This window comes from Tenrec ecaudatus, chromosome 3 (assembly GCF_050624435.1).
Source record: "Tenrec ecaudatus isolate mTenEca1 chromosome 3, mTenEca1.hap1, whole genome shotgun sequence".
In the NCBI taxonomy this organism is placed as follows: Eukaryota; Metazoa; Chordata; class Mammalia; order Afrosoricida; family Tenrecidae; genus Tenrec; species Tenrec ecaudatus.
In genome coordinates this window covers 61,352,607-61,373,692 of record NC_134532.1, presented here as the reverse complement: position 1 = coordinate 61,373,692, position 21,086 = coordinate 61,352,607, and the positions used below count along the sequence as shown (strand labels likewise).

At 42.9% G+C, this 21,086-nt stretch overlaps 1 protein-coding gene across 5 annotated transcripts in view; it reads left to right on the top strand.

Moving 5' to 3' along the window:
* ARFIP1 (ARF interacting protein 1) overlaps window positions 1–20,768 on the top strand; it is a 159,703-nt gene extending 138,935 nt beyond the window's left edge. For all 5 annotated transcript variants that reach the window (XM_075543690.1, XM_075543691.1, XM_075543688.1 and 2 more), the window contains one exon: window positions 18,971–20,768. In XM_075543690.1, coding sequence (XP_075399805.1) covers window positions 18,971–19,126 — 156 coding nt within the window. In that variant the 3' untranslated portion in view covers window positions 19,127–20,768. The remainder of the gene's footprint in view (window positions 1–18,970) is intronic.
* The last annotated feature ends 318 nt before the right edge of the window (window positions 20,769–21,086 follow it).

The following is a 21,086-nucleotide window of genomic DNA, read 5'->3' as shown; positions in this document are numbered from 1 at the left end:
CACTCTCAATAGTCTCAAGTTGACACCAGATGATGTAACTACCACAGACAGCATGCGCAATAGCTGCTGAAAGGTCCACATGGCCAGAGCATAAGGGGACAAGGGAGAGGAGCACTAGAGCAGTATTTCCCGAGTAATACTGTCCATAGGAGGCCCTGGAAAGATTCAAGTAGGCTGCAGAAGCAGATGCTTACACTTTATCCTGGAGTATGGACTAGAGTATAAAAGTTTCTAATTGTCAGGGGGGCAATGAGTAATTTTTTTCCCTAAAAAAATGTGGTATGCCAAATAAGTTTGGAACCTATTCTTTTGGTGTGGAGCTGGAGATGTAGTTAGGGGTCTAGGTAATACAGGACTTAAAGGGCTAAACCTTAATGAGATTAGGAAAACATGAATTCAGTTTTGACCATGTTGACATTAATTTGCCTTTGCAATACTGAAGAAGAAATAATTAGGTAGGTAGTTGGACATAAAAGGCTGCACTAGAGAGATTAATTTTTGAGTCTTCAGCCAACCTTACTCATACAGAATAAGGCAATTGGATCTCTGTATGGATGAGATTACCTAGGGCGAGGCACTAAAGTGAGGAGCAAAGGCTTAGGTCTGAACATTGAGAAACAAGTAGACGAGTACGTAATTGACCAAAAAAGGAGTGGTCCGGGCCTTAAAAACAGGAATAGATAAATAGTAGCGTGTACATGTCCTTAATTCACATAGCTCTCAGTGTACTTGCCACATGTTCCTGTAACATCTGGTCAGTGTGGTCAATAATATTCCATTTTTCTTCTCAGTGAGTAGTTAATTTTAAAAGCGCTGGCTACAAGGGGAAGACACTAGGAGGTTTAAGAGATAGAGAAGCAATTACTGTAATAGGCACAACCCTGCAGGAAAGGAGAGCAGGAGACTGAATGATGTGTCAAGAAAGGAGGGAATGGTCAGTATTGCCAACTGCCAGTGAGCAACCAAGTAAGATAAAGTCTAGTGGGATTTAGGGACATGAATGTCATTAGTGAGAACTCCATATGAGCCATTTAATGATGAAAAAAGAAGCTGGATTTGGGGGTGAATGGAGTACAGTAGAAACAGAATATAAACAGCTTATTTCCCGAGAAGGTTGGCTGTGTCAGGAGATACTAGGCAAAAATTAAAGGGGAGGTGGGGAGAAAACCTACAAGTTATGGCTAAGCAGAACCTCCTTTAAGCGAAGTAATTATAAGTAAGGAATATTCTAACTTTCTCCTGAAAGCTATATAGTGAACAAGATCACCTTAGAAATACAGGTAACAGGGGAAAAAAATACAGGTACCATTTGCTTCACCTATAGAATGAACATATTGCTGATTATACATGTACAGTTCATTCTTAGAAAAGGCTTTTACCAATTTTAGCATTAATTTAACATCCAATAATTGAGTCCATTTCTAATGCCTGAAGCAATGGTTCCAAATTCTTGGACTTCAAAAACTGGTTACATCTCCTCCTCCCCAGCCCTGCTCCTAGTCCCCACACGTGTTTACATACATACACGTATATTACAGAGACAAGTGGAGGTCCCATTTCTGCCCTTTATTCTAAGGCAGAATCAAATATTGGAGGTGATTCAAGGTACTTTACCTGTGGGCCTCTTTTATTTCATTCCTTCATCTGAAAGAATATCAGATTGGATGATTTTTAAGTTCTTGTCCAGCTCTAAAGCAAAGCCTAAAGATACAAAAAGAATAAAATATGTCTTGTTCTCTTAGTTCAGATTTTTTCCAGTCCTATTTGCCTTTTCTAACTCTTCTAATATAAACTGGAAAGATTTATTACTTGTGGTAGCAAGCTATTAGGAAAAGACTTTTTTTTTAAACCCACAAATTGTAAAAATCTTAATTTAAATGTTCAACATTACTTATAGAATAATATAATAAACACTACTACCCTGGACTGGTAATTCTTAAATACTTGACTGCTGACTAAACACATAATAAAATTTCATTGTAAAAATTGCCCTTACTGTGAGCTCCTGCCCTTTTTTGTTGTATGTGTGTGCATGCATCTGTGTGTTTTGTGTATTTGAGTGGGCTTATCTCACTTAATGTCTGCCATTGAAGAATGATGTGGGGGACTTGTGTTCTAGAAAGTTACTTTTCCTCTTTTCTCACAGCACATAGGATTTTAAGCAAAGAAAAGTATAGGTTCTGTGTAGCCCTGGTTAGAAAGTAAAAATTCAAGTAAAACTCACTTTGGAAAAATACAAGGCATAGTGTTTTTAAAACAACTACTGAAAAAATAAGATTAGATGGGTCCTGAATCATAGGACAGTTAAGGATAGTGCAGAGCGTAGCATATAAAAATAAGGTAGAAAGTATTGCTATTAGAATTCCAGTTCATACATGCTCCAGTTTGTTCCTAATTTTTCCAGAGTGGTTTATGCATCGGGCTGCTAACTGCAAAGTCAGCAGTTCAAAACCACCAAACCACTCTATGAGAGAAAGACAGGGATTTCTATTCCTGTAAAGACTTAGTGTCTCAGAAACCCACTGACAGTTCTACCTTATCCTGGAGGGTCAAGGGGAGTCGGCAACAACTCAGTGGTGGTGAGTTTGGTTGTTTGGGGTATTTTGATGATCAGAAGATGGCAGCAGACAAGTTCTCTCAGTAATACACTTGTCTTAGTCTCATTAGGGTACCCCGCACAAAAGAACCTCCTCAAAACAGTGGCTTCTGAGAGATCTGAGCCAGTTGAAATTCAAGGCAGAGAGATCCATTAAGAAGATTATGGTGACTGTTTCTCTGGGATCCCCAACACATCATCTTGCTAGATTTGTCAGGGCCATGAGACAAGCACAGAGGCTTACAAAGAAGTAGTCTTTTTTTGGGGGGGGGTTATTTTAACAATTTATTGGGGCTGATACAATTCTTTTCACAGTTCATACATATACATACATCAATTGTATAAAGCACATCTGTACAGTCTTTGCCCTAATCATTTTTTTCTCTTTTCTTCTTTTACATTTTATTAGGGACTCAAACAACTCTTACCACAATCCATACATATACATACATCAATTGTATAAAGCACATCCATACATTCCCTGCCCCAATCATTCTCAAGGCATTTGCTCTCCACTTAAGCCCCTTGCATCAGGTCCTCTTTTTTTTTTCCCCCTCCCTCCCCATTCCCCCCTCCCTCATATGCCCTTGGTAATTTATACATCGTTATTTTGTCATATCTTGCCCTATCCGGAGTCTCCCTTCCCCCCTTCACTGCTGTCCCTCTCCCAGGGAAGAAGTCACATGTGGATCCTTGTAATCAGTTCCCCCTTTCCAACCCACTCACCCTCCACTCTCCCAGCTTCGTCCCTCACACCCTTGGTCCTGAAGGTATCATCCACCCTGGATTCCCTGTACCTCCAACCCTCATATGTACCAGTGTACAGCCTCTGTCCTATCCAGCCCTGCAAGGTAGAATTCGGATCATGGTAGTTGGGGGGAGAAAGCATCCAGGATCTGGGGGAAAGCTGTGTTCTTCATCGATACTACCTCACACCCTAATTAACCCATCTCCTCTCCTAAACCTCTCTATGAGGGGATCTCCATTGGCCGACACTTGGGCCTTGGGTCTCCACTCTGCACTTCCCCCTTCATTTAATATGATATATATATACATATATACACATACATACACTCACTTATATCTTTTTTTTTTTTTGCATGATGCCTTATACCTGGTCACTTGGGCACCTCGTGATCGCACTGGCCGGTGTGCTTCTTCCATGTGGGCTTATTTGCTTCTGAGCTAGATGGCCGCTTGTTCACCTTCAAGCCTTTAAGACCCCAGACACTATCTCTTTTGATAGCCGGGCACCATCAGCTTTCTTCACCACATTTGCTTATGCACCCATTTGTCTTCAGCGATCCTATCATGGAGGTGTGCAGTCAATGATAAGATTCTTTGTTCTTTGATGCCTGGTAACTGATCCCTTTGGGACCACTCGATCACACAGGCTGGTGTGTTCTTCCATGTGGACTTTGTTGCTTCTGAGCTAGATGGCCGCTTGTTTATCTTCAAGCCTTTAAGACCCCAGTCACTATCTCTTTTGATAGCCGGGCACCATCAGCTTTCTTCACCACATTTACTTGTTCACCCACTTTGGCTCCAGCCGTTGTGTCGGGAGAGTGAGCATCATAGAGTTCCAATTTAATAAAAGAAGGTATTCATGCATTGAGGGAGTGTTTGAGTAGAGGCCCAAGGTCCTTCTGCTACCTGAATACTTGACCTATAAATATAGACACATAGATCTATTTCCCCATCCTCCTATATATATTTGCATGTACATGTCTTTGTCTAGACCTCTATGAATGCCCTTTGACTCCTAGCTCTTTCCTCCATCTCCCTTGACCTTCCTCCTGCCCTACTACCATGCTTCATCGCCACCTGGGCTAGAGTATACCTCTTCTCTAAGCATCCTTACCCTTGATCATTTCCCACCAGGCCTGCCACTCCCCCTTCTCTACCATTTGGGGTCCCATGTTTTTCCCTTGTCCCTGGGTTTGTTAACACCACTTCCTAACCCCCCCACCCCAAGTCCCCCCAGAACTGTCGGTCCCGTTGTTTTTCCTCCAGATAGTTCATCCAGCCTGTCCTATTCAGACAGACCTGTGGAGTCACTAACATGCACGAAAACTAGACAGAGGAAAACAAAGCAACAGTATACAACCAGACAACAAAACAACAAAAACAAACCACTGACAAAGAACAGAACAAAACAGTTCACAAGAGAAAAGCTTGTAGTTAGTTCAGGGATCGTTTGCTGGCCCTTAGGAGCGTTTTCCAGTCCAGTCTGTTGGGGCACCACGCCCTGGCCCCAAAGTCCACTTTCAGCATTCCCTGGGGACCTTGCCACTCCATTCCCTTGCTGTTCCGCTGCACTCCCCCAGTGCTTTGCCTCGGTGTGGTGGGATCAGGTCAGGTGCAATTCCCACACTGTGTCTCCGGTGCTGTCCCCTGTATCGCCCTTAGTCACTGAGGGGCATCATGTCTCATAGCAGGGCCAGCCATGTTGTTCTCTCTGTGGACTGGCTGCTCTACTCAGGAACATCATCATCACGGCCTGGTGGGCCAGGCTGTGCTCCACTCTCTCCTCCTGCCCCTTCATCTGCTCCCGTGTGCTCTGATCAAATATGTCCATCTCCCAGAGCTGCAGAGTCAATGTCGTCCTTTGGAACAAATTCTTTTCGGGGGAGGGGCAGGAATCCACTTAATTTATGGTGCTGGGGCCAGCCTCCCAGACCTCTCCACCGGTTCCCTCCTCCACGCCGGGATATTGCATTCACACCTTGCGACACTGGGTTGAAGTCTGGTCCCACTTTCCCTGTGGAGATATAAACAATACCCTCCCCTTGGGTGGATTAATGCCCCATGACCCCACTACCCTTTTCTTCCTTGTATTCATCCTTTTGTTTTCCTTTCCCCACCTCCTCCACCATTGTCTACCATGTACATCCCTGGTTTTGGTCTGGTCTCTTCCATAGTACACCGTCTTCACCCCTAAAATGTTTGTATACAGTAGCTTTTTTCCCTATGCCACTTTTGCTTTTTTAAAAAAAAATTTTTTTTTTAATTCTTACCTCAGCGGACTCATGTTGTACTTGTCCTTTTGTGCCTGACTTACTTCGCTTAGCATGATTTCCTCCAGTTCTTCCCATGGCGCTATGTGCCTCATACGTTCATCACTGCTTTTTAGTGATGCGTAGTATTCCATTGTATGTATATACCACAGTTTTTTAATCCAATCGTCACTTGATGGAAATTTGGGTTGCTTCCAACTCCTTGCAATTGTGAACTGTGCCGCAATGAACATTGGAGCACAGATGTCTGGTCTTGGTTTGTTTCTTGCCTCTTCTGGGTATATGCCCAGTAGGGGGATTGCTGGGTCATATGGTAACTCTATCTCCATCTGTTTTAGGTATCGCCAGATTGATTTCCATAGTGGCTGTACGTACTTACAGTCCCACCAGCAGTGGATGAGAGTTCCTGTCTCCCCACAGCCCCTCCAACACTTGTTGCTTTCTGATTTTTTGAATTGGGCTACCTTTGAGGGTGTCAGGTGGTATCTCATTGTTGTTTTAATTTGCATTTCTCTTATGGCTAAAGATCGGGAACATTTTCTCATATGTTTGTTGGCCATTCGGATTTCTGCCCCTGTGAAACTTCTGTTCAAGTCCTTTGCCCACCTTTCAAGTGGGCTATTGGTTTTTTTCTTTTTGGAAGCTAGCAGAGTACTGTAGATTTTAGTAATAAGGCCTTTGTCTGATGTGTCATTGCTAAAGATGTTTTCCCAGTCTGTGGACTCTCTTATTACTCTCTTGGTGAATTCTTTAGATGTACACAAGTGTTTTATCTTCAGTATATCCCATTTGTTGATTTGTGCCTCCTCTGTGTTTGTGTCCTTCCCTATTTCTGATAGCCTGTGTATTCCCTGCGCCAAAGTTCTCAAGTTGGTCCCAATTCCCTCATTGATGGCCCTAATAGTTTGGGGTTTAACTTCAAGGTCTGTGATCCACCTTGAGTTTATTCTTGTGCATGGAGTGAGATAAGGGTCTTGCTTCATTTTTCTGCATGTTGATATCCATTTTTTCCAGCACCACTTGTTAAAGAGGGCATCTGCTTCCCATTTGATCTTTTTGGGGCCCTTGTCAAAGATCAGCTGTGTGTATGCTGATGCTTTTATTTCTGGGTTTTCAGTTCTTTTCCATTGGTCTGAGTACAAAGAAGTAGTCTTAAGGAAGCGAAACCAACATCTAGGAAAGGGTAGAGATCATGTGTTAGAGCAACACCAAGCTAGTGAAGAGGAAGCACTAAGAGGTGGAAGAAGGGGGAAAGTGATGGCGGGGCAGGAGGAGACAAAGGAAATAGGCAAGCTCTAGGAAGCAAAGGTGTAGATAGGGAGAGTAACAGAGGTGTGCACTTATGTAAGTACATGAATCCATAACAATAGTGGCATTGACCTATGTACATATATTTATAAGGCAATGCACTGAGGCCGCAAACGGGCCGTGGGACTCGGCTCATACCTTCCCTCAATACAAGAGCACTTTGTTCTAACAAATTGGCATTCTGCGATGCTCACCCCCCACATGACCACTGAAGACAAAATGGGTGCATACACAGATGTGGTGAAGACAGAGGATGGTGCCTGGCTATAAAAAGATACAGTGTCTAGGATCTTAAAGGCTTGAAGTTAAACAAGCGGCACATCCAACAGTGAAACAACAAACCCACATGGAAGAAGCACACCAGCTGGTGCGATCATAAGGTGTCATCGAGACCAGGCAACAGGCATCAGAAGATTCACAACAAACAGTAAACAAACAAAACATATTTGTGAGAATGGAGGGGGTTGGAGTAGAGACCCAAAGTCCATCTATAGACAGTAGAACATCCCCCCACAGTGGGGTCACAGGGAGGGAATGAGTCAGAGTACAGTAGAGCACTGGTGGTTCACATACTGTATCCCTTGAGACCTCCTCACACACACCCGCTACTGTGACTCCAGTACCACTTCCCCATCTAGATTAGATGGCAGTATGTACATAGGTATAGGCAAGAGATAGAACTCACAACACATGGAACCCAGAAACAGGAATGGGAATAAAGATACCAAAAGGGTAGGGGGAAGGCAGGGAGAGGTGAGGAGGGAGGGGGCACTGATTGCAATGAATGGCACATAACCACACACACCCATCCAGGGAGAAGAACAACAGAAACCAGAGGGGAAGGGAGACAACAAAAGAGATAGTGAATGGGGTCTTAAAGGCTTGAAGATAAACAAGCGGCCATCTAACTCAGAAGCAACAAAGCCCACATGGAAGAAGCACACCAACCTGTGTGATCACGAGGTGCCGAAGGAATCAGTTATCAGGCATCAAAGAACAAAAAATCATATCATTGGGTGCACACCTCCATGATATGATCGCTGAGGACAAACGGGTGCATATGCAAATGTGGCAAAGAAAGCTGATGGTGCCCGGCTATCAAAAGAGATAGTGTCTGGGATCTTAAAGGCTTGAAGGTGAGCAAACGGCCATCTAGCTCAGAAGCAATAAAGTCCATATGGAAGAAGCACACCAGCCAGTGCGGTCACGAGATGCCAAAGGGACCAGCTATAAGGCATCATCATCAAAAAAAAAAATCTTACCATAGTGAATGAAGGGGGAAGTGCAGAGTAGAGACCCAAAGCCCATTTGTCGGCCACTGGAGATCCCCTCGCAGAGGGGTCTAGGGGAGGAGATGAGACAGTCAGGGTGCGATGTGGCACTGATGAAGAATACAGCTTTCCCCCAGACCCTAAATGCTTCCTCCCCGCCAACTACCATGATCCGAATTCTACCTTGCAAGTCTGGATAGTGCAGAGGTTGTACACTGGTGCATATGGGAGCTGGAGGCACAGAGAATCCTGGGTGCATTATACCTTCAGGACCAGGGGCGATACTGGGAGAGTAGAGGGTGAGTGGGTTGGAAAGGGGGAACCGATTACAAGGATCTACATGTGACCTCCCTGGGGGACGGACAACAGAAAAGGGGATGAAGGGAGATGCCGTATAGGGCAAGATTTAACAAAATAATCTATAAATTATCAAGAGCTTATGAGGGAGGTAGGAGCAGGGAGGGAGGGGGAAAAAAGGGGACCTGATGCAAAGGGCTTAAGTGGAGAGCAAATGCTTTGAAAATGATTAGGGCAAAGAATGTACGGATGTGCTTTATACAATTGATGTATGTATATGTATGGAGTGTGATAAGAGTTGTATGAGCCCCTAATAAAAGGTTTAAAATGGAAAAAAAAACATCACTGCTCTGACGGAGAAAGATGAGGCAGTCTGTTCCCATTAAGTTTCTATATTTGAAAACCCTATGAGGCAGTTCTACCCTGTCCTATAGGTTTGCTGTGGGTGGAATGGACTCACTTTGGGTTTGGGGAGTACTATCTCCTCTAGCAACTTGGCAGTTTGTTTCTTCCCTGTGTGTTGCCATACGCTGGGGCCTTTCTCTCAGTAAAGGTTGCTATGATTGTCTACTAATCTGCTTCTTCCCCTGAAGGTAAGCTTCCTGGGTGCATCTGGCCAGTGTTCTCTTCCTACAGTAATTCAGTAAATGGATGGACAAGATCTTTGAGTAATCTGTATATAAAAGAACTGCTAATGAAGATTTTTGCATAATTTACCTATGAAATCTGGGAATTAGCTTTATGCTATTGTACACCTAGAGGACACTGGGGTTCAGAGAAGTTAAGTCAGTTGTTTAGCTTCTCACAGGTAGACCAGGATTCAAAGTCAGATCCGTGACTCGAGAAGCCTATTTGTAAGCACGCTGCTCTACCACCACTTGAGGTGAGGCTCGGAGGATAGCAGAGGGAGGGTGACACTGGAAAACAGACGTCTGATTGGCAGCCCTAGAGAGGACGAGAAGGAGGCAGGCAAGAGTAGACGCTAGGGGAAGGAACTCACACTGTAGAATAGAACTAACACTGGTGAACATATTTGCTAAAAGTGAAAAAATCTGTGCTTTCACAATTTTGTTGTATCAGTAAATAAGAATTATAAACTGTTACCTGAGCTTTGTGGCCTATTATTACTGCAGTTTACCCATTAGGGTGTTTCATCAGCATCTTCCACATAGCCCCAAACCTTCACACCCCCTCCGAACAGGGAACTGCCCTGCTTTTTGGTTCCCCCTTCTGTCAGGATGTGCAAGGGTTTTTTGTTTTGTTTTTGAACTTCTGCTTGTCAGTGATTAATAAAATCTGTTCTTCCACCTCCACTTGTAGCTCATCTTTGTCTTGCCTTTTCTGATTCCTTTCCACTGTCCACACCCATATTTCTGATTAGTGCTACTCTCTCAACTGGTAGTTTCTTGGACATGATAGGCATTTTGAAGGCTATTGTGAACTGATAAAATTATACCTTATGAATCAATTAATAAATATGAACATCCAAGCAAAAAATATATATACCCATGGACTGAATAAAAGGCCAAGACAGGTATACTTTCCTGCTTGTTTCTTAATGGAAAACAGTCGCTTGATGGACAAGGAAGGCATATAGTTTAGAATTTTTAAATATTTGGAGGTAAAGAGAGGAGCTCGGACTTTGCATATTACAAGTGAGGAACTTCTTAATGAAGAATGAATTTTGTTCTTGCTTTGTTCATACTTAGAAGCCAAGCTACTCATTCCAGTGTTTTACTGAACATAATATCAACCTTTATTTTATAGAATTTTTGTTGAACTAGCCAATAATTACTTTTAAGAGCTTGTCAATTATAAATGTGTTACAACTATTATTATACCTGGAAATTCATCCTCTTTTTTGTCACTAAAGTGTCTTTGAATAAGAAGGTATGTAATCTGATTTGGAAAAAAATTCATTTGGCTAAAAAGAAAGTGCCTTTTAAAAATAGTTTTGATGCCCATAAATTATTGCTCATATTTTCAGTTTCCAGGCAGTGACTTTGTAAATGGTGTTTGTGTATGTTAATACTTGCACTGTACACAGGAAAAAGTTTTCCATGTCATCCACTTCCTGTCATCTATCAGTCTTGCTCTTAAATTTCTCTTCCCTGGTCTCTGTTTAAAACCCCGGCTTGTCTTTCTGTCGGAGTTTGTTTTGCTCTTTGACAGGTAAAGCATTGTACAGTATGTTTGAGGTCCCTCTGCCAATGTTGCTTATTTCTGGTCGAGGTTACTCATTGGTTGGCAGATCCTCATGAAAGTTCTTTGTAATTGAGTTCACAGTGCTTTAGTGCGCTTCCAAATGACTGTAATCATTCCTGATGCTAACTTTTGAAATATTGACAGATTCACTATCCCATTTCTGTTTGGAATTGTTACATTTTTCCTCTTTCACTCCTATTCTAAGCTTCGGCTTTCCGCTTATGTGTCCCTGTAATCACTCCTACACTCCCATGAGTAAGGGTCAACTTGACAGCAAGGATATCAGCTGGTTATTTCTTACGTTAACAAAATAATCTCGATTTAGAGAAAGAAGACCATTATAAATTAGTGAAAAAATCTATATAAGGGTTTCATTTGGTTTTCTCAAGTGGTGTTAGTTTCTGAAAGAAACTAATCCCACCCCACCCCCAAGAATTTAGAGACACTGAGTCACATGGCGAAGCTGAAAGGCTCAATTGAGATGATGTCTCTAACAGAGAAATTCCTGCTGCTATATTCTGGTGGTATTCTGCTCTTGCACTGAAGGGTGTTCCCAGATAATCTGTGCTGAGTAGCCAGCTATATGCCCGCCATCTATTTTTCATTATTATTTTACAGGATGTACTTGCTTAGCACATACCTTAGGAGCCCTGCTGGCTCGGGGGTTAAGTGCTGGGCTGTGACTGAAAGGTCACAGACTCTGCACAAGAAGGTTAAGGTACACTGCGACTGCTTCCGTGAAGATTACAGCCTTGGGAAGCCTATGGGGCAGTTCTGCTCTCTATGGTCACCATGAGTCAGAATTGGCAATAGGTAAGGGATCTAGCATACACCTTTATTCACTGCACCAAGGTAGATTTCCTGTCAGTCCCTGTTTGGTCACAATTGCCCCTCACTAGATTCTAAATATAGGACATTTTTTATTTTACTAAGAAAAGTCTATGCAACTTGAAGATTTGACAGTCAAACTTGGTTCTATTGAAATTGCACAAGTACATCATTGCATGTCAGAAAGGGTGCTAGACAATATTGTATTTCCTTTAACCCTGACCCCAGCCCCACACAGTAAGTTTGGTCATAGAGACCTCTCACAAAGTTAAACTAACCTGTGTGGGGTGTCCCAAGGAGAACAGTGCAGATTGGGACCCATGCCACTCGTTGCCAAAAATGTCTCTGTTTCTATTTTAAAAACATTTCTGCTAATGGGCTAGGGAGCCTCTGGGTGGTACAATCAATTCACACTCATCAGAAGATGGGTGGCTTGCATTCACCCTGTGGGGCCCGGTCCTCCTCTAGCCCACATGGGATCGCCCTACACTGGCATCCGCTTGACCACACTGGTTCCGGGGAATACCTCAGTAACGACTTGAGGGAATAACAAGTACGAAATTGGAAAGACGGTGACAGCTAGGAGGGCTTCCCTCAGAAGCTGGAAATAAATGCATGCTACGTTTACTCCAAACAGGATTTGAGGATGAGTAGTAGAATTGCTGCCCCTCCTATTGTGCCTCAATTTCTCCCGTAGGTAATCATCCCCCAGCCTTCTGACCTCACCAAGTGACAACCCTTTCCTCTGTTCTTTACTTCTTACCTCCCTTAGCCATTGTTCCTCCCAAACCTGTTCTTCCTATTGGGACTTTCCTCCTTTTCAGTGTATTTTGTGTAGCCCTTCCTTCCCCCTTCCCGTCTTTCCTTCTGTTGCTGGGAGGTACTTTCGGAACCGTTTTCATACTGTACCTTTTAACTATTTTCTAATGCACACTGCGTCACTGAAATTTTGGTGGTTTAGAACAACAATGATTTATGATTTCTTAGAATTAGTTGGGTCCTTCTGCTGGTTTTACATTCAACTGTGGGGCCTGCTGGGCGTTGGGCGGAGCTGGAGTGACTGGGACTCTCCGTGTGCCCTTTCCTGGTGAAGCAGGCCATCTGGGCTTCAGCACAGGATCGCAGCAGTCATATGAGTTCACTTGCACATCAGGCCTCATTTTTCATATCACATTGCCAGGTGCATCTTCATTGTAGGATGTGTAGCGTGCAAGTGCTGACAGTAACAGCCCACCACTGTGCAATCTGCTCCCCTCTGTATGATTGCCCTGCTTCCTAGCATTGCTTCTAGGGCAGTGGTTCTCAACCTTCCTAATGCCACGCCCCTTTCATATAATTCCTCATGTTGTGGTGACCCCCGCAACCACAAAATTATTTTCGTTGCTGCTTCATCACTGTGATTTTGCTACTGTTATGAATCAGGTGACCCCTGTGAAAGGGTCATTCAACCCCCAAATGGGTCGAGACCCACAGGTTGAGAACCGCTGGCCTCGGGGGAAGCACTGCATCCTTTCATATATCCCCCATCACAATGACTATGCTTGGAATCAACTCGATGGAGTGAGTTTGGGTTTTTGGTGGTAGAAGTAGAGAACATGGGAAATTCAAATTCTCCTGTACTTGTGGTCTCTCTTGAAAGGGGGAAAACATTGTTCTACCCGTAAACTCCATTTTTAAAATCAACTGGAATATTTTTATTTATATGCCACTTAACATGACACTTGTCGTTTACTGCCATCCTATCTCTGCAAGACTTGGTCTTTGGACATGCTATCAGGAGAAACCAGTTCCTGGAGAAGGACATCATGTTAGTTAGAGCGGAGGGACAGCGAAGGAGAGGAAGATCCTCAAAGAGATGGCTCGACAAGGGCTGCAACAAGAGGCTCAGACCTGGGAACGAGTCTGAGAATGGCGCAGGACCAGGCAGTGTTCCCTTCTCTTGTACACAAGGTCGCAGTGGGCTGGGACCAACTTAGGGGCACCTAGCAACAACAATCAATATATTATTTACCTTTGCATTCCTAGTATAGAATCTGACACATACCAAAATCCAAATTTACTGCCATCAAGTTGATTCTGACTTATAGTGTCCCTATAATGACAGAGTAGAACTGCTGCGCCTGGGGTTTATGAGACTAAGCTCTTTATGGGAGTAGAAAGCCTCATCCTTCTCCTGCAGAGAAGCTGGTGGTTTCTTCACAGTGCGCCACCAGTCTGACATGTAGTAAATGTTAATTTTTTTAACCATCTGTGTTAACCTGGGTAGACTAGTGAAACAAATCCATAGACATTCATATGTGTACAGGAAAGAGCTTTATATAAAAGAGTAATTGTACATTAAGAAAACATCCCAGCCCACTCCAGATCAACTCCATATGTCCAATACTAGTCCATAACTTCCTCTAGACTCAAACGCAACCATGAATAATGCCAAATGTAGGAAAGATCACAGGCCAGTAGGTGGAAAGTCTTGTGGATCCAGTGGCAGTAGAGCGCTCTCAGCGCTGCCAGGGTCTCCACGTGGCTCCCACAGCTCTAAGGGCTCTGGCTGCCTCAGTGTAGCTTCATGTGGCTTATCTCAGGAATGTCTCACGGGGGAGTGTCTGTGTCTTGCCTTCAGAAAGCTATTTATCTCCTTAGCACCTCCAGATGAGGCCATCAAGCTGCGACCTGATTGAGAGGTTGAACTCCACCTCTTTACTCTAAAGTCTCAAATTGACGACAGATTATGTAACTACCACACCATCCTTGTATGTAACACCAAAAGTTTTCATTTGGAAAGATTTGCAGGCTTTAAATGTCCAGCCAGATAATTCAAGTTGTACCTTGTTTTAGTTTATACAGACATTTTTGTGTGTTCTTGTTCTCTGTTCCTCTTAAACTATATGCCTGCCAAAAACTGTCTTCTCTCTGCCCGAGGAAGAAGAAAAGTTCCTTTTGTTTTACACAACCTTTGGGTGAATCAGCAGTGCTAGCGCCCTATGCTTTAAACAGTTAGAAGATTGGTTCAGCTCCTTCTCAAGGCTTGAGATGTTGATGCCTTGCGTCTCAACACTATGCGCTGCTGGATAGAAAGGAGGCTCACATCTTCACCGGCTAATACAGGCTGCCACAGCCTCAAAGACATTTGCTGTCTACCACCCACCCCCTTTTCCCACAAAAAATCCGTACACGTGAGTCCTTCAAATTGAGCTGGTTTTCAGCTAGAGCTACGATGAAAGCCGTGCTCTCTGAACTCTTTCCATCAGAGAGCATGCTTGGCCCTGGTGGTACTAGAGGTGTTCGACAGCACCCGAGCTGTGCTCGCTATTAGTAGAGTATCGCATCCTAGTCTGATGCTTTTCTGAAGAGTGTTAGTATGAATACAGGAGCATGAAAAGCACAAGCAGAGGTGCCCAGCACTCAGAGCAGTTACCTCCCTCCCGGAGGCTGAAGAATGCAGCTCGGCTTCCTCCACCAGACCCGCCCTGCAGTTCAGGCATGACTGTCTTGGGAGGCTTGTGCAGAGGAGGATCTCCTGGGCAGTGAGTCAACAGATTTGAATTTTAGCCCTAACTCACTCATCACGTGACACAGAGCAACTCCCTGAATACTTTCTTGGGACTCCGTTTCTTCTGTATGTGAAACCAGAGGGCTAGTAGTGATCACCTGTGACGGTCCCGCTAGTTTGAATGCGGACGTCGTCTAGCATTCAATTGGAGAGCATTCCTATTCAAACTTTCCATCTCCGCTCACATAGTTGCACACTGCCATATGCAGTCTACCGACCTGTACCATTCTTAGCCATCTTATAAAATCCACACACAGAAAGATTCTCAGGAAACAAATTTTGTTGGTTCCTCTGTGCTCTCTTAGATCATCAGGGCAAGTGACATGACGCTGATGTTTAAAAATACTGCAGGGTATAGTGGATTGTTGGTGTTTCATGAAACCAGATTTCACTTCTAGCTAATCCAGACAGTTTAAATGTGCATGCACGTTGTAGTGACCTCTATGAATACTCTTTATTGAAGTATTGCTGTTTTTGTTCATGGAAGTATTATTTCTGGTTATAAAATGTATGCCTTATTGTTTGGGGGTGTGGCTATGAGTTGGTCAGCCAGTCAAACCCGCCGGCCTCTCAGTGGGAGAGAGATGACCCTTTCTACGCTCGTCAAAAGTTGCCCTCAGAGTAGGAGAAAGTAGGGAAGGGGAAGAGGGGGACCCATCTCAGCAATCCCTCAGGGAAGCAAACAGCAGAAACGTGGGTGAAGGGGGAGACAGCAGATAGTGTAAGATATGGCAATCATTCATCATTTATCAAGGGTTCACAAGGGTGGGAGGGTGGGGAAGCAGGGGAAAAAGAGGACCTGATACCAAGGGCTCAAGTAGAAAGAAAATGTTTTGAAATGATGCTGCCAACATTTGCACAAATGTGCTTGATACAATTTGTGTATGGAAGGTTATGAGCTGTAAGAGTCCCCACTAAAATGTTTGGGTTTTTTTTTAAGAGTTACCCTCCGAAACCCACAGGAGTGGTTCTACCATGATCTCTTGGTTCAATGTGAATCAGAAATGACTTGATGACAGTGAGTGAGTTTTTAGAGGTTATAAAAGCGTATAATCTATAATGACAACGTTAATCAGTACCCACCTAGGGCTGGAGGATAGAGGAGGGAATTCACTGCAGAGGGGTAACCAAGTAACTGCCATCAAATTGGGTTCAACTCATATTGACCCTCCATAGGGCTTCTGAGGCCCTAAATCCTCACAGGAGCACACTGCCTCATCTTTTCCTTCACAGCAGCTAGTTGGTTTGAACTACCTACCTTGGAGCAGCCCCGAGCTTACCCGACAGTGCCACTGGGGCTCCTTGTGTAACTCTCGAGGATGATCGAAATGTTCTTTATAAGTGTGCATTGTCTAACGTCTTTGAGACAGTGTGTGAAATAGGGCATTCAAGTATTTGGATGATGTGCAAACAGCCGTATTAAAAGCTCGTTACTGCTGCAGTGAGGGCCTGAGGAACTGAAGCCACAGGCAGCGTTGTGCACCCGTACAGCAGGGGCAGCCCAGGGCTGAAGCCCCCATTCCCAAAGCCTGGTGCGTATAAGAGTCTGGGTTGGGAGGTCTTTGAAACCTATGAGGGTAAAATAAACAAAGGCAGAGCAGCTTCCATTCTGTGAGTCAACTTGATGGGCCCCATAGGATATGTGAGTTGGACACATATCTGTATTTCCACTCTGATGGTAGTTGCATAGGTCCATATATTTATCAAACTATGTGAGTTACAGTCAATTAAGATGACCCTTTAGCCATAATTCTTTATATGTTACAATTCTGGCCTTGACATGCCTATGGCTATAGTGCTTATGGAGGGCTTTTTAAAATCATTTTATTGGGAGCTCTTACAGATATAAGAATCCATAATTATATTAGCATAATTGTACAATTGCTATAACCATCAACATTTAAAACCATCAAACATTTTTAAATGTTTTCTTCTTGAACTCTTTGATATCAGCTACCCTTTATCCCCTTCCTCGCCTCCCCTACCCTCCAAGAACCCTTATTATATGTTATTGTTGTTGTGGGTGGCAGTTACATAATGGGTCAACTTGTGAAGGGGTGGAGTCGAACCTGGCAATCCGGTCGCAGCTTGATGACCTCATTTGGAGGTACCATGGATATAAATAGCTCACTGGAGGCAGATGCACCCTTCCCCTATGAGATATTCTTGTTGACAAGCCACACGGAGCTACACTGATGGAACCAGAGCCCTGGAGCTGGAGGAGCCACAGAGAGACCCACGCCAGCGCTGAGATTCTTCCACCACCACCACATCCACAAGACTTTCCACCCACTGGCCTGATTTCTTCCTGCATTCTGTATCATTGCATGCATTGTGTGAGTCTAAAGAGGAAATTATAGATGGATATTGGACATAGGGGCTAATATCAGACTTAAGGACTCAATCTGGACTGGGCTGGGATGTTTTCTTAATATACAATTACTCTTTGATATCAAGTTCTCTCTTGTACACATATGGGTGTCTATGAATTTATTTGTCTAGTCTATCCAGACTAACACAATTTATATAAATATAAATAGAATTTTGCCTATCTTACACCATTCAATGTGTCTGTTCACCTACAATTCTGTTATTTGTTTCCCCTCGAGTGGGTTTATTCAATCATTGCTATCAGCTCCCCTACCCTTCCCATCACCCTCAAGTAATCATTGCTCCCTTTACTGTTTCTGAAGGGTATCTATCTTGGCTCTCATGCATTGAGTGATCTCATTTATGTAAATGAACATACACAGGTCTAACAAAATTAATGAGGTAAAACAAAGACCATAATAGTAAGGGGAGGAAATATTAAATAACTAGAGGATAGTTATGTGTTTCATCTGTGTATACCACACCATGGATATGTCATCCCTTCATGTGGCCCTTCTGTGAGAGACTGTCCAATTATCTTACAGGTGAATTTTGGGTCTTCCCTCTGTCCACACTCCTGCACATCAATTTGATTGCTTGTTTTTGAACTTCTGATACCTCTTCCCGTCAACACCTCATGATCACAGAGGCTGGTGTGCTTCTTCCATGTGGGCTTTGTTGCTTCCCTGCTAGATGTCCGATTGTTTAACTTCAAGCCTTTAAGACCCTAGATGCTATATTTTTTAATAGCTGGGCACCATCAGCTTTCTTCAACACATTTGCTTATGCACCCGTTTTGTCTTCAGCAGTCATGTTGGGAAGGTGGACACCACAGAATACCAAGTTATTAGAGAGAGAGATTCATTTACTCTGGGTCAGGATAACAGACTTGGAATGATTTGTATGGTCTTTTTTTTAATTTCTTTCCATGTCTGTCTCTATACATGACAGGCAGGAGAAGCAATCCCAAGGAGGCAGCGATGGAACCAAAGATTCCAGGAGGGCATGGCAGGGGAGGAGTTGGGAGTGGAGAAGGGTGAACAGTGAGTCAATGATGACAGGGACAGGGGAAGAGCAAGGGTTCTAAAATTGACAGTGAGGAAGGTGTCACATTCCTGGCTGTCTTTGAGCAATTGCAATGCATCTGAGAGAAATTACTGAGAGGTGAATTATGGATAAACATAATAGTGAGGCAGGAGGAAAGAAAAAGGAAGAAGTGAAAAATTATATATATACATATAGGTACCAATATAGGTTTGTATATCTGTAAATATATAAAGATTGGTGTATTTTGTGTGTGTGTGTGTGTGTGTGTGTGTGTGTGTGTGTACACAAGGAAGCAGATGGACTAATATAGTGGCCACACCTGTCATACCATCTATACAGTGTGATGCCCTATGTTTCACTTAGCACATTTCAGACATGTTCACATCATTACACATTTTAAACCTTCATTTTTCGCGATGTATAACATGCCTTGAATGGGTAAACCAAAATGACGCGACGTGTAACTCTGCTCTCTGCACAGGTGAAGGTGTTGCACAATCAGCTGGTCCTGTTCCACAACGCCATTGCCGCTTACTTTGCCGGGAACCAGAAGCAGCTTGAACAGACACTTAAGCAGTTTCACATCAAGTTGAAAACCCCGGGCGTGGACGCTCCTTCTTGGCTTGAAGAGCAGTAGTCACACTGCGGGGAAGTCGAGTTGTTAGATTTCCAAACACACCTGATGGGAATTGGCCGCATTGGGAGAAGGGGCTTTGTAGTGATTCCTGCACAAACAGCTTTAATTTTCCCCTTTTTCATACGGTAACAATTGAACTGTTAACTTGGAGGGGGTGTGGTGGCTTTGATGTCAGCATAATTTCTATAATCGGGACACAATAATTTTTCTTTTTGAGAAATCCTTTTGTATGGTGAGGGTTAATGGCTATTTCTGTAGTGTGAAAACATCTAACATAGATTTGCACTGATGAGATAAAAATTCGAGGGTTTTGGACCTGGAAATAAGGCCCCTTGAGACTTTTCCAAAGGGAGGTTTACATGGTTCGTATCAACATCAGCTATTTTGTATATGAGTATGTTAAACATCTTTAAGAGATTCATGTTCACGTGTTATCTTAAAGAAAAAAAAAAAGAAAAACTCTTTTGCAGAGTAAAACTATGGTGTCCCTGCAGCTTCCACACACAGACAGCAGCTCTCATGAATGACTGGTTGATTTGTGGAGTTGCGGTAAATACCTTTTTAAGAATAAATCTGTACTATTGTAGGTTTGTTTAAACTTTTTTAAGACACGAGAATCACACTATCGTTTTGTGAGATTTTTAAGCGTAATGCGTCTGCATTGCCAAAGTCATCGGGCAGTTACGTTAGCAATTTCTTTTGATTCATAAGGAAACCTTAAGGTAATTTTTGATAGGCGGACTTAGGAATTGAAATTCTTGACAGTTTCTAGTAGAAATCTGAGCTTAGAAAGTTAGTTTTGGGATAGATTCCATTTTGATAGAAGTGAATTCCTAGACAGCTTTTACTGACTTCTCTATGTAACAATACCATTTAAGCCTTAAATCACAGATATGTGCCTTCTCAGATAACAGTAATTCTTGTCCAACCAGTGTACATAGCCCATAAATAAAAACCGTTCAGATAATGTTTGATGTGTCTGTTCCTCCCTTGGAAAGGAACACTGTGTGTGAATTGGGGGTTCCTTTGTACTCATTGAGCCACCTTTGAAGTTCATGGTGGAATCAACTTTGGGGTTTGCTTTTGGATCGCCTGAATTCCTTTGAGGAGTGGAAAGTGGGATGGGTTTCTCTGAGTTGGTGATGAGCAGGCATTGTCGGGGGATGGCGGGAGCAGGAAGACAGGAGGTTGCAGAGGCCAGTCCTGCTTTCGTGGCTGGGCAGTGTTGATGTGTGCTCTGGTTGGCTTGTCCACTCTGTGCTTCTATCAGTAATGTAATCTTTATTAAATGTAAAGTTCTCTTAATTTTTGTCACAGACATGATATTTTGAGTTATCACTTCACCAATTCATTTCTTTTGTGTTGAAATGAATTACTTCAAATTACCGTTAACACATTTTGTGCATTGTAAGATTTGTTATATATGTTCGGATGCCTTTTTGCTTTCTTTTTAATAAATATGTGTGTTTTCAGTGCTTAATACAATGTAATGTGATTGTAAACCATAATCTTATTTTAAATCATTCCTTCCTGTATATTTGTACTCGGAGAGCCTTATTTTATTCTTGTGATAGCTCATCTACATTCCCCAGAATGTGCCTCTGGTGAGAATTTTGTATTCTTATTAAAATGGTTTACTGCAGTATCTTGTCTCCTTGACTCATCATAGTTTAAAATAAGAAGCCACTACTTAGATATTATGAAGACCTATAATTTGACTTTTCAAACAAAAAGCAAAGAACACAAAAAATTGTTTTGACATTTCATTGTTCTCTCTCAATACATAATTTTTCCTTTAATTGGAACCTCTATGGGGAGTTGAGTATGTCCAATGTATCTGAGAAATTAAATAGCTCTATAGATTCATGATTTTTCCAGATCAAACTAAATATGTCAGGGATTCTGAGAGGAAAAAAATTGACATATTAACTGGCGACACAGTTACTTTGTTGGGAAATAA